The sequence below is a fragment of the Centropristis striata genome, chromosome 5, assembly GCF_030273125.1.
Source record: "Centropristis striata isolate RG_2023a ecotype Rhode Island chromosome 5, C.striata_1.0, whole genome shotgun sequence".
NCBI classification, from domain to species: domain Eukaryota; kingdom Metazoa; phylum Chordata; class Actinopteri; order Perciformes; family Serranidae; genus Centropristis; species Centropristis striata.
In genome coordinates this window covers 23,004,763-23,020,062 of record NC_081521.1, presented here as the reverse complement: position 1 = coordinate 23,020,062, position 15,300 = coordinate 23,004,763, and the positions used below count along the sequence as shown (strand labels likewise).

Sequence of the window (15,300 nt, the reverse complement as noted above, 5' to 3'; positions counted from 1 at the left end):
TCACAAAGGCATGTTCAAATTGCCTATTCTCTTAAGTTACATACTTTACACAGTGTTATTACTATGCCAATAGCCAGCCTTTGTTACATCCTTTTTGAGCGATTATTTTTTTTACAGGCTAACGATTTACTCTTGCCCACCATGTTACTGGACGACATGTTTCGAATTTTCTATACGCCGATAGCACTTGAATGTATCATAAGAAATCAAGAGATGTGATTGGACAGAATCGACCAGGAAGAAGAGAGCCGCACCCTCACTCCGGAGTTACGTTCACAATCACAAACCCATAAGCAACCCGACAAACACTCAGTTAAATAACCTGTAGCCGCAGCTATTTTAAAGTATTTCTTGTCGAGGTAATCCAACTCAATGATCCAGTTATTTTTGTTTTATATCCGTCAAGCTGGTGGACATATTTAAGTCATCGTGCGGCTGATTTATAACTGTTTACAACCAGGTGAGATGTTGTCTTTTACATTGCAGCTAGCTATTCAGCTAAGCAAACAACTTAAAGTGCTCTATAAATAGCAAGGTGTGAACTTCCAGCGAACGGATCGTCTACAGTTCGACAATAATGTTAAATAAAAGGTGAATAAAACCGCTTTGTTGTAATGCCAGCTCCAACAGCGTCAGTGTGATGAAGTGTATATAGCATGCTAGGTAGACTCTTTAGTTATTTGTGCCCATACTTCAGTAATCACACCCGGTATGGTTTATATCTGTTGACTGCTTCATTCTGTTGCTTTCTCCACAGGTTTGCAGCAAGATTTTAGCGTAAGCATGGCTTCTCGCGGAAAATCAGAAACAGGTAAATTGAGGCAAAACATGGAAGAGCAGCTTGACAGACTGATGCAGCAGCTTCAGGATCTGGAGGAATGCAGGTACGTTATAGGGGGAGAATCTGTCAAATTCATTATATTTTACTTTTATAACGGATAAGTAATAATATGTCCTGCTAGACACCCTGTAGCACCCTACAGTCATGGAGCTGATATCTAGCCTTTTTCGTTGTTTTCCTTGATAATATCATCAAGAAAAACATGGAAGAAATTAGAGAAAACAAGGGTGGTCTAACAGCTTTTTCCATGACTTTATAATGTAAGAATTTCCTGATAATGTAATAACTTCATCAATAATGTAATCATATCCAGCAAATCACTACCTCATGAAAACAACCACAAACCAACAAACCAACTTCCTGTAAATGTAATGAATTCCAAATAATGTGATGAGGTATTACATTATCGGTAAAAATGTTATTACAATATCAGTCAGGATATTTTATTACATTATTGGGTTTTATTACATTTTCAATCGAGTTAAGTGCATATTTTATTACATTTTCAGGCGTTTTTACATTATCAGGAAATTATTACATTATAGGGTGCTACACACCCACGACTATTATCTTTTTATTTTATTTATTGTTATCATTGCTACTGGAACAGACACTCATGCTGTCATTTTATGTTTACTGCAAATATGACTAATACAGTTAGTTAGTCCTATTCCTTCTATTATACTGCTACTGCTGTTACTTGATTCTATTTACCAGCAACACAACTACTATCAGTAGTCACATACTGACATACATGACATATTGTTCATTATGTTGTCCTCTGTCTCTCTCAACCCTCCTCCTCTATCCTCCCTCCATCTCTCCTCTTACACGCTACTCTGTTTTACTATTTATTTCTTTTGCACGTTTGTCCATCCTGGGAGGTAGAGCCCTCCTCTGTTGCTCTTCCTGAGGTTTCTCAATTTTTTCCCTGTTTAAGTTCTTTTTTTAGGAGTTTTTCTTATCTGCTGCGAGAGTCACAGTCTGAATCGACTTGAATTGAATCCAGTCTATGCCAGAGAGTACTTCTACACCTGTTCCTGTATCAACATTAATTTATCATCCTTTCTTTGTTTATTCCAGAGAAGAGCTGGACGATGAAGAGTATGAGGAGACAAAAAAGGAAACCTTGGAGCAGTTGAGTGAATTCAATGAATCCCTGAAGAAGATCATGACAGGAGACATGACACTTGTGGATGAACTCAGTGGAATGCAGCTGGTATGGACAATCAATGGATAATGTGCAACTACTGTGCATTGAGGGGGACTTAAAAGTGCAGTCAGCGATTCCAGTCCAATACACTTTTTGTCAGATCCAGCAAATATCTCATGACGATCCTCTAGCTGTCCATTTTTCTTATTTCTGTGGTGTTTATACCAGCGTTATTATTGTAGACTAAAACTGAAACGAAAACAAAAATAAGAATATTGTCAAAAACTCAATCAAACAATATTCTTTAGGGGAAAAAACTAAACTGAAGCTATTTGTCTGGTCATCACTGACAGGAGGAGGGGTGTATTTGTTTTGAGTGTTGATTAAAAAATATCAACAATCTTTAGCCAGGATCGCAGACTCCACCTTTAAAGAGGTTCAAGCTTATCGAAAAAGAATCTTAAAATAATCCAGTTTAAACTGTGATTATGAAATGTTACATTTTCCAACGTTTCTGTCTTCACCAGGCAATCCAGGCCGCCATCAGCCAAGCTTTCAAAACCCCAGAGGTGATCCGACTTTTCGCTAAGAAGCAGCCGGGACAGCTGAGAACCAGACTGGCAGAGGTTTGCACTACAGTGTTAAAGATATGATCGTTGTTGAATTGCTGTATACAGTCATGGAAATAATTATAAGACCATTGTTTTCTTCAATTTCTCATTCACTTTAATGCCTGGTGCAACTAACGGTACTAATGCTAACAACAAAAAATAGCTCATAAGAGTTTAATTGAAGAGCTGATATCTAGCCATTTTCCATGGTTTTCTTGATAATGATTTTGGTTATTATCAAGAAAACCATGGAAAATGTCTGGATATCAGCTCTTGAATTAAACTCTTATGAGCTAATTTTATTGTTATCATGTTATTTGTCCAAACAAATGTACCTTTAGTTGCAGCAGGCATTAAAATGAACAAGAAAATAGAGAAAACAAGGGTGGTCTAATAATTTTTTCCATGAATGTATATGTTAAATCCAGCTGCTCAGTTACCAACTAGTGTGTGATATTCTGCACAGATGGACCGAGATGTCATAGTGGGGAAACTGTCACGGGACATGTACACACAGCAGAAAATGGAAATCCTAACAGCCCTGAGAAAACTTGGAGAGAAGGTGAGGAACGCTCACAGCAGAGACTTGATGTTTTTCCCCGGGTGATTCAGAGGCTTGTGCTCATGAGTCCAATGCGAGTTATTTCAGACATGTAGCTGTCACTATGCTGACAGACCCGTTGCTACAACAGGTTAAATTCTCACTTTAGAAGGATCTGTGACATTTTAAACATATTGTTTTTGTTTCAGCTCACTTCGGAGGATGAGACTTTTCTGACAGAAAATGCTACAGCTACTCTGAGCCAGTTTGAAAAAGTGACTGCCAATTTAGGTGAGAATAAATGTGATCGCACTGAAATATTCATAATATTCACACAAGTTATTTGGATTAACATTTGTATTTACATTGTTTTGCCTTTTTCTTTTAGGCTCCGAAGACAAAATTTTGGCTTTAGCTAGCTCTGGTGTGAAAACCAAGGCGTAGTGATTCTACAAAATGCTGATTTTAACTTTGTGTCTTTATTACCAAGTCAGAAATGTGCCAATTGATCAGTGATTTTGTAAATAATCAGTGCACTTCTAGGTGTTGCTTTAGGCACTAACACTTTTTTAGCAGTATTGGTTTTTTTTACCCCTCGACTTTTGTAAATGTCTTTTATCTGTCCAGATGGGTGTAAAATTGTATTATAGGTACGAGCATGTGATTTGTGAAATATGACGACATGTACATGAATGTTCAAGAGAAATACTCTGTTGTGATTTGTGCTGTATTTCTTATTGGGTTGCTGTTTTTTTTTTCTTAAAACTGAAAAATTCAACATTGTTGTTTTTAAGATTGTTGATGTCCTGAACGAGTGCTGCAAATATTCAAGATGTCATTTTATTTGAACTAAACTGTGCTGTTTACGGGGATTTGGACAAAATAACAGAAATACAATACAGACAGAACTTTGGTGTAATTAAAATACACTACAAAGACAGAAACAATAGTAAGTCTATTTGTATGCAATACACTATTTCAGAGGTTTTCAATCTTTTTTCACCCCTTACAAGATAGAGAATATATTGTGGATACTGTATATCCCTTGGAATAATTTCACATAGCCTATTTTGATGTTATATGTGCACCATCTTAATTCGGATTATCCATAAAAAATGCACTGAACACACACTGTACCTAAGCAAAACAAAGGCGACTCGATTGAAAAGGGCTAATTTAAAGTGCATTTCAGCACACACACACACACACACACACACACACACACACACACACACACACACACACACACACACACACACACACACACACACACACACACACACACACACACACACACACACACACACACACACACACACACACACACAATTTAAACAAATTAATGCAAAGGCAAACTTTTCACCGACCCTCTGGCTGAGTGCAGAGGATCCCACATTAAGAATCACTGCATTATATGTAGTATGCATACAGTACGACTCAGCAATATGCAGCAGGGTGTCAGCTCAAATATATCTTTGAAAGCAATCAACGATATATACATCCTCACAGTAAGCCACATGCAAAATATGATAATGAGGGACGGCAGTAACGAGTCACAGCTCTGACAGAAAAAGATGAAAACATTGCAGAAAAGCTACTAAACACAACCTCTTCCTCACATTTAAATCTGCTCATCTCAGCAGAATATACTCTTCATAAGCATGCATGGAATCTGCATTCGGCCAGAGCAGACGCAGTGTTTTGATGCATAACTCTTTGAAATGAGCAACAATCTAATCAGCTGAATCTTTGACCAGTTTGACTGCAATGTGATTAGAAATCCAGCCAGCGGATGAGTTGCCATCTGTTTAACATTGTCAAGGGTCTTGTGATGGTTTCAGCATCCATCTCATGAGAGTGATTCAGTTTGAGTTAACAGTCTGTGTGGACGCTCTACAGCCAGCGAACAAGAGGTCACTTTGCAGGAGCAGATGCAGCCTGCAGTGTTGTTCATTACGCCCTCACTCTACAGAATCAGAACGGCCCGGGGTCACAAATAACAGCAAAAAGGATGAACGTAATGAAATAAAAACTCATCTCAATCACCAGACAAGAGAGTGATGAAATGTTTTTGAAAGAACATACTTGAGGGCTGAAATACATTTTCACCTGAAATAGAACTACATCTTAAAAAAGAAAAATAGAATATAAGAACATGTTTAAACATTTGCGAATAAAACCTTGTTATATGTATATGGATATTTATATGTATTTAAATGTTTCCATTATTGTGTCCAAGCTATATACAGTCATAGAAAAAATTATTAGACCATCCTTGTTTTCTTCAATTTCTTGTTAATTTTAGTGCTTAGTACAACTAAAGGTACATTTGTTTGGACAAATATAATAACAACAAAAATAGCTCATAAGAGTTTAATTTAAGAGCTGATATCTAGACATTTTCCATGTTTTTGTTTTATATATATATATATATATATATATACATATATACATACATATATATACATATATACATACATACATACATACATATACATATATACATACATATATATATGTATGTATATATATATATATACACATGTATATGTATACATATATATATGTATACATACATATACACACACACGTATATATACACACATTGCAGTAATCAATGTCAATATTGCATTACATTTCAGATTAGTTGAACCTACTTAGAACTTATCATAATGTTTACAGCATCAAATAAAAACTCAAATTCTTTCTTTGAATGCAAGTAAGAAATGTATGTATTAATTTGATTTGTTTTCCTTGTGGAATGGTGTTTCGCCTTTTACCTTTGGGCTTTAGATAATTTCATTTCCCACCACCAGAGGGCACTACAGCTCAAGATATAAAACACTCTCCTGTTCAGGGTGTGTACCACTAGCAGTGGAGGAAGTATGTTGTATTTAGATCCTTTGAGTAAAATATGTAAGTATAATCAGGAAAAATGTAGTTGAAGTAAAATGCAGACTGTGGAGGTTATATTATTACACACATTAGATTACTATGGGTTATACATTAATGTAAAAGCATATAGTGGAGTAGTAGTACAGGTAGGCCTGTCACAATTCACACATTTTTTAGGACGATATATTTTCCCAGAAACTATCACGATAAACGATAGTATCATTGTATCAATGTCGTTTTAGTTTTACAACAATATTAGAGCATAATAAGTACAGCAATGAATTTTTAAATCTCGAGAATATAAAACATTGGAATTAAAATGTGGAAAAGAAATATTAAAAAATCATAGATAAATAAACTACATCCAAAACAAATAAAATACACTTTCAGGCTCTGTTAACAAAAAATGTACATTATGTACATTTGTATGTATTAATGTAACATGTTAACAGCTGGAATGGGTGCTTGGCAAATTGCTTTTTTTTCCAGCAAATTGTACTGCCTGTCAAACGGTTGCAGCATTACTTTAAACACAACACAAAAAGCACAAAAAGTCACGGCATGTAAAAGACAATATATTGAGTCCAGACAAAAACTAGTATGTCCATTTTTATATATTGATCGATAAGTCAATATAGTAATTATCCTGACAGGCATAAGTACAAGGTGGCCTGAAATAAAAAGAAAGTAAAAGTAACTCAAAGTTGTGCTTAAAGGGATAGTTTGGCACACCTCCTGGAGCAGAATGTAGAAATAACAAGAAGAAAGCTTAGCAATGTGGTGCTGTGGACAGGAGCAGCAGAAAAACTTATTTTGACCACCTAAAAAGCAATCAGTATTGCTGCAGGCTAAATTTAGAATATTTTCCAGACTCCATTAACAAAAAGCAGTCATTTTATCTCACAAACACAGAAGTTGTTGCTGTACCGCTGCCTCAATCATTTAGTTAGTTTGAATGATTGTTTGACTTGAAGTGAACCTGAACCTCCGTTTTATAAACACTAAAGGCACACATAACAAAAACAAACTTACTGATTGAGGTAGCAGTGGACAAGCAACTTCTGTGTTCTGCAAGGTAAAATGACCGTTTATGTCAATAGAGTCTGGTGGCTTCGACGAGAGCATAAAATGCATATTTCACCAGTGAGTGAAGAAAAACAAGAGCAGACAGAAGTTATACCCCATTTCATCATCCTTTATTTTGTTTACGAGCAAGCATCAACTTCACTACAATTTGCCTTTCAATTGGTAGAAAAGTGAGAGCAGCTCCAACAAGCACAAAGGAAGCATTCAGTCGTTCTGAAAACATCGCCACCTTCCATTTTGAGCACATTTTTAAAAGAAAATAAACAAAAAAGAAAAGTATATATATATATATGGAGTGTTGTGGACGTGTGAAACAGACAATCTGAGAATCAGTAGTGTATCACGTCTCCTCTCTTACTCCGGTCTCACAACCCCACATGGAACGTACACAAACTTGTGGTTCATGCAAAGTAAATTCCCCTTATATCTTAGTGTTATTACAGTATGGCTGCATTTCAGTTTGTTAGGCAGTGACATTCAATTCAACCAACGTACACTTAGCTCAGGGGTTCTGATCAGAAAAGCATTAAACGCAGAGGATGGTGGAGTCCCTGTGGAGACACGGTTGGTGTGCACATATCAGTGACCCATACGGTATTTAAAACTGTCGATGAAATGTGGACAATAAGTGTAATGAAACGGAGAATTTCGACAGGCTTATATTCTGGTTCTTGTGAATTTCATGCTGCCCTCAAGATCATTTCTCAACAACTCAGGCAATAGGACACTGTTCAAAATGACCTTCCACTATACACACACAGCTCTGTTAGCAGTATACCCATGTATGCTGCCAAAGCAATTTCATAATGTACTGTACATCTTTTAAAGGTGGATTCCGTCAATGATTTAGTACAATATCTATAGAAGATACAATATGGATCTACTTCCTCTACACATCAACATGGACACATGACATCTATGTAAAACATTTTTTCACTTTTAATAAAACTAGCAGTGGACTATTGTTACAACAAACTGAAACAAAAATGTAATCCCCAGCTCTGTAAGAAATCTAGCATTAAACAAATACAAATAAAAAACAAACAAAAAATTGCCACAAATAAAAGAGCACAGATGAGTGTTTTTTTAGTGTTAGACCTGCTAATTGCGCTATGATCGGAAAAAAGGCACTCCCATCTCAGCCGGCTCAGACCTGGGCCCCCTTTCTTTTAAAAAAAAAAGTCCAAGTCTTCATGGAGGGGAGGTTGTTCACTACAATTTCACCACAGACCTCTTTAAAATCATAAATTAATTGAAGCTAAGAAAGAAACACAACTGTGTGATTCAAACTCTCTAAAGAAGCCTGGAAACTGTTCCCAAAAAAAAAGAGTCTTGAATGTGTTTTTGAATTCAATTTTGGCCTCTGAAAATTGACTTGCATGCAAAATATGAGACTTAAAACACCAAAATGTCTAATCCCGATAATGCCACATTCTGTTCACTGCATCTGATCGGCTTTAATTAACGCAGATACCCAAAAACATGACAAACACTAAATAGTTAAGTGTGAAGGTACATATGTATCTGGTTTTTGTGAATGATATATACAACAGTGATGGACAACAGTGTCTGAGAGGAGATGGAGCTTGGAGACATTTTCCCAATCAATTGTATAAGCTTTATACTAATACCAGAAGGAAAATAAGTTTACCAAATGTAAACAAATATCTTAGAACAACTCTACAGTACAGTTCCATGTACAATAAAATCTAGTGGTCTACGGCAAAAAATAGTTCATTTTAAGATTCAAACAAGAATCCTTTTGTAAACTATGCAGACGGTGCATGTTTGCAACAGGAAACCAGTTTAAAAATGCATCTAATATGTTTTATTATTTCAGGTTAAATAGCCGTGCCCTGGAACATAAACTTGCAACAAAGCAATCCTGAAAAGTACTTAATTTCATTTCTCTCCCCCAAAAACAATGCCAGCGGCAGCACTATTCACCCAGGCTCCTCGAAAGCTCCGCCCGCCATACCATAAATCTGCTCTTTCAGTAGTTCGAAGGTTTTTTTCCTCCCTACTTCGGTCAGCACAGCAGGACCGGGATGCGGACGAAAGCTTTTCAAAGCTGCTGAGGAATTCTCTCTCTACTTGTTTGAATGCACTAGCAGAAATGATAGTACCCATATTTCAAGATCGACAGCCCTACAGCAACCTGCTGGCCTCGTGTTTGTACCGTTCCACAAAATGAAATGTCGATTTGTACATTAGCATTTCTCTGAGTTATGGTTACTCTGAACAAAAAGAAAATCCCTTCTGTACAACAGTGAGATCTATTGGGAATGAAATACACGGACACCTGGAGTAGAGCATTGCCACCTGTGCAAGCAAAGCAATGTATGAAACTATCCACCAGTCCTGCCTACGAGAAAGCAAAAGAAAAAAACAAACAAAAAAAAGACAAAATGGACATCACTTTGTCATGGAAACCTCCGCTGAACAGTCCTGGGTTTCTCATCATGAAGCAGACATTTTTTGTACAAGCATGATGGAGCAGCTTTTTGCAGAAATTTAGCGACATGCTACAGCCTGTGTGACACAAATATTCTACATTACGAACTGCGTCATTTTTAGATATTGGACCCCGTTGAGGAGGCCTTCACTAACACATCGACTAATTACATGGTTTCTTTATATTTACAAAATCTTTAAAAAGCAATTTATTTCTCTACACATATGACTTCTCAAATATCCTCATGCACTAAAAGAAAAAAGAAAAAGGAAAAATGCGGCCTACTGGTTAAAAGCATCATTTTGTTTCACTGTGGACTACAAGTCAAGAGAACTCAAGTCAAAGCTATACATGAGATTAGCGGCAAACAAATCTAAAAGCATTAGGCAAAGAAGAAACATTCGGGGGGGGGGTCTCCATTTGAAAGCCTTACGTCTGAGAGAAAACAAAAAAAGTGCAGGGTTGGCTTCCTCACACAGTTCAGAATAAATGGGCCAAGTCTTCCTGGGAATTAAAAATATAATAAATAAAAAAATAAACAGTAAAAATCAGCAATCCGGTGATGACTACACTACACTGAGTACCACCACTAAGATAACAACAGGAAAGCCTTGACCATATATACGCTGAAGGGAATTTTTCTTTTGCTTTTTTTGTATTTTTTCTTCTTTTTTTCTTTTTACATCATGGCTCCTTGCAGGGGGGTGGGAGTGTGTGTGCAGCAGTGAGTATGAGGATCTGAGTGAGTGTGAGCAGGTGATGCGTGTGTGTGTGTGTGTGTGTGTGTGTGTGTGTGTGTGTGTGTGAGAGAGAGAGCTTTTGTGTTATGTGTGTGTGTGTGTGTGTGCTGTTTTAGTAGGTGAGGGTGGAGTCGTCCCACTCCAGCTGCTGCTGTCTGCTGGCCCCCTGCTGGTCCTCCGGCTCCCCGCCCTCCTCGTCTTCGCTGCTCTCTGACTCAGCACTCGTGATGTCATCTTCCTCCTCTCCGTCCTCGCTCTCCTCCTCCTCTTCCTCCTCCTCCTCGCTGCTGTGCTGGTCCTCGTACGTCTGCGCCAGAGACAGAGGGAGAGAGGGTGGGGTTGTTTGTGAAGAGGCACAAGAATTTACCGGTTTAGAGATCTAAACTGCTCCTTCATGTGTATTGTTTCATCTGTTCAGCCCAAAAATTTAAAATAAATGTTTCCTCTTACCTGTAGTACTATTTATTAATCTAGATTGATTTTTTGAGAGATGCCAAATGTTGGAGATATACAGGTGCATCTCAATAAATCAGAATATCATGGAAAAGCCCATTTCCAGTAGTTCAAGTCAAATAGCCCCAAATAAATAAATCCAAATAAATTAAGACATGAAATGATTCATTCTGTGTGTAATGGATCTATATAACGTGTTATTTCCGCTTTTTGAATTTAATTACCGACATAAATAAACTTTTCTATGATATTCTAATTTATTGAGATGCACCTGTATACCAAAGAGATGTCTGCCTTCTCTTGAGTATAGAAACTAGATGTCTCTTTCCAGAAATCATGACCCGGTTACTCAAGATAATCTACAGATCTTGTTGGGAGCAGTTTCACGTAGGAACTATTTCCATTCTCCCGAACTACACTCGTCAACCGTATCACAGTGCAAAGGGTGAGCTAACATTAGCTCAGTGGTGCCTGTTAAAGAAATGTCTATATCTTGTCACAGGCAGTCTCCTCAGTTCAGAGTGACCCCTATTTAAAAACAACTGGACACAGACTCAACCTTTCCTACGATTTAAGAGTAGCTCTAATTGTTTGGGCTTACCAGACAATTACAGCTAGCCTCCAAGGTCGATCTGTTGCATTCATCACTTCCTATTTGTGTTCTGTGCAGACAAAAAGGCGCTTCTTGGTCCATGCATATTCAATGACTAATCCACAGTATTAAGTAAAGTAATAATATGTCCTGCTAGACACCCTGTAGCACCCTAAAATTTTGATTATTGTTTTCTTCAATTTCTTTAATTTTAATGCCTGGTAAAACTAAAGGTTTGTTTGGACAAATATAATGATAACAAAAATAGCTCATAAGAGTTTAATTTAAGAGCTGATATCTAGCCATTTTCCATGGTTTTCATGATAATGATTTTGGTTACTATCAAAACCATGGAAATGGTTATTTTTGTTGTTATCTTTATATTTGTACAAACAAATGTACCATTAGTTGTCCCGGGCAGTAAAAGAACAAGAAACTGAAGAAAACAAGGGTGGTCTAATAATTTTTTCCATGACTGTCTATGCCATGGCTGAGGGAAGGTCTGGCAGAAATGGCTTTGACACTGCACTGAGACACAGTTGATTGTTAATGTCACTTTTCCTTGTGAGTCCTTTTACAAGAGCAACTTCCAACTTAAAACAGTGCTTAGTGAGCCAGCACCAATTGTAGCTCAACCAGCTGACAATTCTCTCAGTCAATACTAAACCAGTTTTAAAAAGTGTTTGTCCATCAGGCACTTAAGACCAGGTTAAAAAATATTTGATTCAAATCATGCTCATCCACACAACATTTACTGCAGAAAACATCTTCATTAATATTGTGGTTATGATTTGAAATACGCCAGCCACAGTGGCCCACACTGTGGCCACTTTAAGTGTAACCTTAATACTGGAAAATCATGTAACAAGATGACAGTGAGCTGCACACGGCACACTCACGAACTCAACCCTACTGCTTTGTGATTTTGAGGACAAAAGAAACAAAAGATCCAAGGCTGAATCAACTTTCCTGGATTTGCACAGAACGCTGCTTCTGTATTTTGCTTCACTGAACAAGTGTCCGTTCTCCACATTGGAGTTTAATTTGGATCACGTTTGTATGAATCTAGGAGGTCTCAGTTCTGCTGCAACCTGAGATGTGATTTAGGCTGAAAGCTCCATTTCCTTCAAGCAGCTGTAAATACTGCAGCGGCAGTTCTTTAAATTACAAGAAGGTAGGCAAAGAGTATCTTAACACTCACTGAAAATCTTTTTTTTTGTGATTTAGTGGATTTAACTTGTACTGTTGTTGTACTATAGGACACTGTGCATCACTGATTGTTGGCTGTGGTTACAGGTGCAACAGAGCTTGATGTTAGTTGCTGGATTGTAGTGACTTAGCTATCAGCAAAGAAACATAATAACTTATTTGCAAGCCCACACATAACTCAAAAGGCACGAGTCTGCTGTACATACAGTAGTGTTCAAAATAATAGCAGTCCAATGTGACTAACCAGATTAATCCAGGTTTTTAGTATATTTTTTATTGCTACATGGCAAACAAGGTACCAGTAGGTGCAGTAGATTCTCAGAAAACCAACAAGACCCAGCATTCGTGATATGCAGCTCTTAAGGCTGTGCAATTGGGCAATTAGTTGAAAGGGTTGTGTTAAAAAAAACAGCAGTGTCTGCCATTGACTTTACAAACACAAAACTATTTTGTACAAACTTTTTTGTTTCTAGGATTTAGCAATCCTGTGAATCACTAAACTAATATTTAGTTGTATGACCACAGTTTTTTATAACTGCTTCACATCTGTGTGGCATGGAGTCAACCACCTTGTGGCAGCTGTTATTCCACTCCAAGATTCTCTAACAACATTCCACAATTCATTTACATTTCTTGGTTTTGTTTCAGAAACAGCATTTTTGATGTCACCCCACAAGTTCTCAACTGGATTAAGGTCCGGGGATTGGGCTGGCATAACATCAATGTTGTTGGTTTGGAACCAAGATTTTGCTCATTTACTAGTGTGTTTGGGGTCATTGTCTTGTTGAAACACCCATTTCAAGGGCATGTCCTCTTCAGCATAAGGCAACATGACCTCTTCAAGTATTTTGACATATGCAAACTGATCCATGATCCCTGGTATGAGATAAATAGGCCCAACACCATAGTACAGAAACATGCCCATATCATGATGCTTCACTGTCTTCACTGTGTACTGTGGCTTGAATTCAGAGTTTGGGGGTCGTCTCACAAACTGTCTGTGGCCATTGGACCCAAAAAGAACAATTTTACTCTCATCAGTCCACAAAATGTTCCTCCATTTCTCTTTAGGCCAGTTGATGTGTTCTTTGGCAAATTGTAACCTCTTCTGCACATGCCTTTTTTTTTAACAGAGGGACTTTGCGGGGGATTCATGTAAATAGATTAGCTTCACACAGACGTCTTCCCCTCTCCAATCAACTTTTTAATCAAAGTACACTGTTGTTCAACAAGTGCTGGCTTCATCCTTAAATAGAGGCCACCTGTTTCACACCTGTTTTTTCACAAAATTGATGACCTCACTGATTGAATGCCACAATGCTACTTTCAACTAATTGCCCAATTGCACAGCCTTAAGAGCGTGCATATCACGAATGCTGGGTCTTGTTGGTTTTCTGAGAATCTACTGCACCTACTGGTACCTTGTTTGCCATGTAGCAATAAAAAATATACTAAAAACCTGGATTCATCTGGTTAGTCACATTGGACTGCTATTATTTTGAACACTACTGTATATTTTAATCCTGCCCACAAGCTGACTCATTAATTAAAAACAAAGTTACTGGTGCAGCTCTACTGGCTGGGGATTCAGCAAAGCTCTAAATCTCCACACGACCAACTGGTTGCACAATAACAATCTAAATATTGATATATTCTGTAAATCTTTTATTTTAATTAGCAAAGTAACACTTCATAAATATCTACGAAAAAGTCTCCCCCCCCCCCCCTAGCCCCACTGGGCTGTCAATCATCAGAGCTCAGATGAAACTAGGCCACAGTCACAGCATCACCCAGAGAGCATTAGCAGGTGAAAAGCTGTCTGGCAACGCGACCACATTTTTCAGTGTGAGAGGAATTCTGTTCAGCTTCTCACTGGCTAATCACCAGAAAGAAATGTTTTACCTCCATGGGGTTGACGGTGATGGTGAGGGCTGAGTCGTCCCAGTCCATCTCGTTCTCCTTGCCGTTCTCCTGATCTCTCATGGTGCGCTGGTGTGCAGCTCGGATGCGGAACACGCCCAGGATGATCATAAACACCAGGAAGCTGACGCACACCACGATGACAATGGTGGCGGCACTGGGAACAACTGTGAAGAAGCAAAAACACAAACAAACACAAAATTACAGGTTAGACATAAACAATGTTCAGTCATCTCTTTTATCTTTTACTGTTCCTTTTATTTATGTATTTATTTGTTTTTTAAATTTAATTAAGTATTTATATATATAAATATTTTAATTGGAGGAGTTAAAGAAATGCATTTGTTTATATATCATGTTCTTCATACTTGTCGCGTTCCTGCAAGTTTATATATTTTTATAGTAAGTAACTAACAATTGTAAAATGAAAATACACAATAAGGTACATGAGCAGATCAAAAATAATAGCAAGGTTGGAAAAAAGTAGACAAGTATGATGATGTACGTACATATATACACTTACTGTACATAGACAGGACTATCCCATATCTACATACCTACATTTATCTACATATACATCTGCACACTGCATCTTAAAAAGATTTCAGGGCTATATATAGTAATACGTATGTATGTATTTATTTTTAATTACAAAACAACAATTATTTAATAATTTTTTACTTAGAAATAGTGACAAGGACAATCGATCAATTTTATTTATTTTTTTACTTTATTTATTTATTTATATTTCTGTTTTTTAATCATTTGCTTTTAATTAATTATTGTTGTTTACATTTAATCAAG

General features: G+C 37.2%; 2 protein-coding genes across 3 annotated transcripts in view; one reads left to right on the top strand and one right to left on the bottom strand.

Moving 5' to 3' along the window:
- Nucleotides 1–251: 251 nt before the first annotated feature.
- On the top strand, nt 252–4,227 carry lzic (leucine zipper and CTNNBIP1 domain containing). Its single transcript, XM_059333459.1, has 7 exons — nt 252–460; nt 758–884; nt 1,925–2,060; nt 2,522–2,620; nt 3,072–3,167; nt 3,356–3,437; nt 3,535–4,227. Exons 2-7 carry the CDS (start codon nt 784–786, stop codon nt 3,588–3,590), a joined length of 570 nt encoding a protein of 189 aa, XP_059189442.1. The 5' UTR covers nt 252–460; nt 758–783; the 3' UTR covers nt 3,591–4,227.
- Nucleotides 4,228–10,398: 6,171 nt separating this feature from the next.
- Nucleotides 10,399–15,300, bottom strand: part of clstn1 (calsyntenin 1) — a 45,067-nt gene continuing 40,165 nt past the window's right edge. For both annotated transcript variants that reach the window (XM_059332760.1, XM_059332761.1), the window contains 2 exons: nt 14,479–14,663; nt 10,399–10,629 (listed from right to left, as the gene is read on the bottom strand). In XM_059332760.1, coding sequence (XP_059188743.1) covers nt 10,435–10,629; nt 14,479–14,663 — 380 coding nt within the window. In that variant the 3' untranslated portion in view covers nt 10,399–10,434. The remainder of the gene's footprint in view (nt 10,630–14,478; nt 14,664–15,300) is intronic.

Coding starts and splice junctions, on each gene's coding strand:
- lzic (XM_059333459.1), top strand. CDS start 784: ATGGCTTCTCGCGGAAAATCAGAAACAGGTAAATTGAGGCAAAACATG. Junction 2,061..2,521: donor AACTCAGTGGAATGCAGCTG/GTATGGACAATC, acceptor TGTCTTCACCAG/GCAATCCAGGCCGCCATCAG. Junction 3,438..3,534: donor AAAAGTGACTGCCAATTTAG/GTGAGAATAAAT, acceptor TTTTTCTTTTAG/GCTCCGAAGACAAAATTTTG.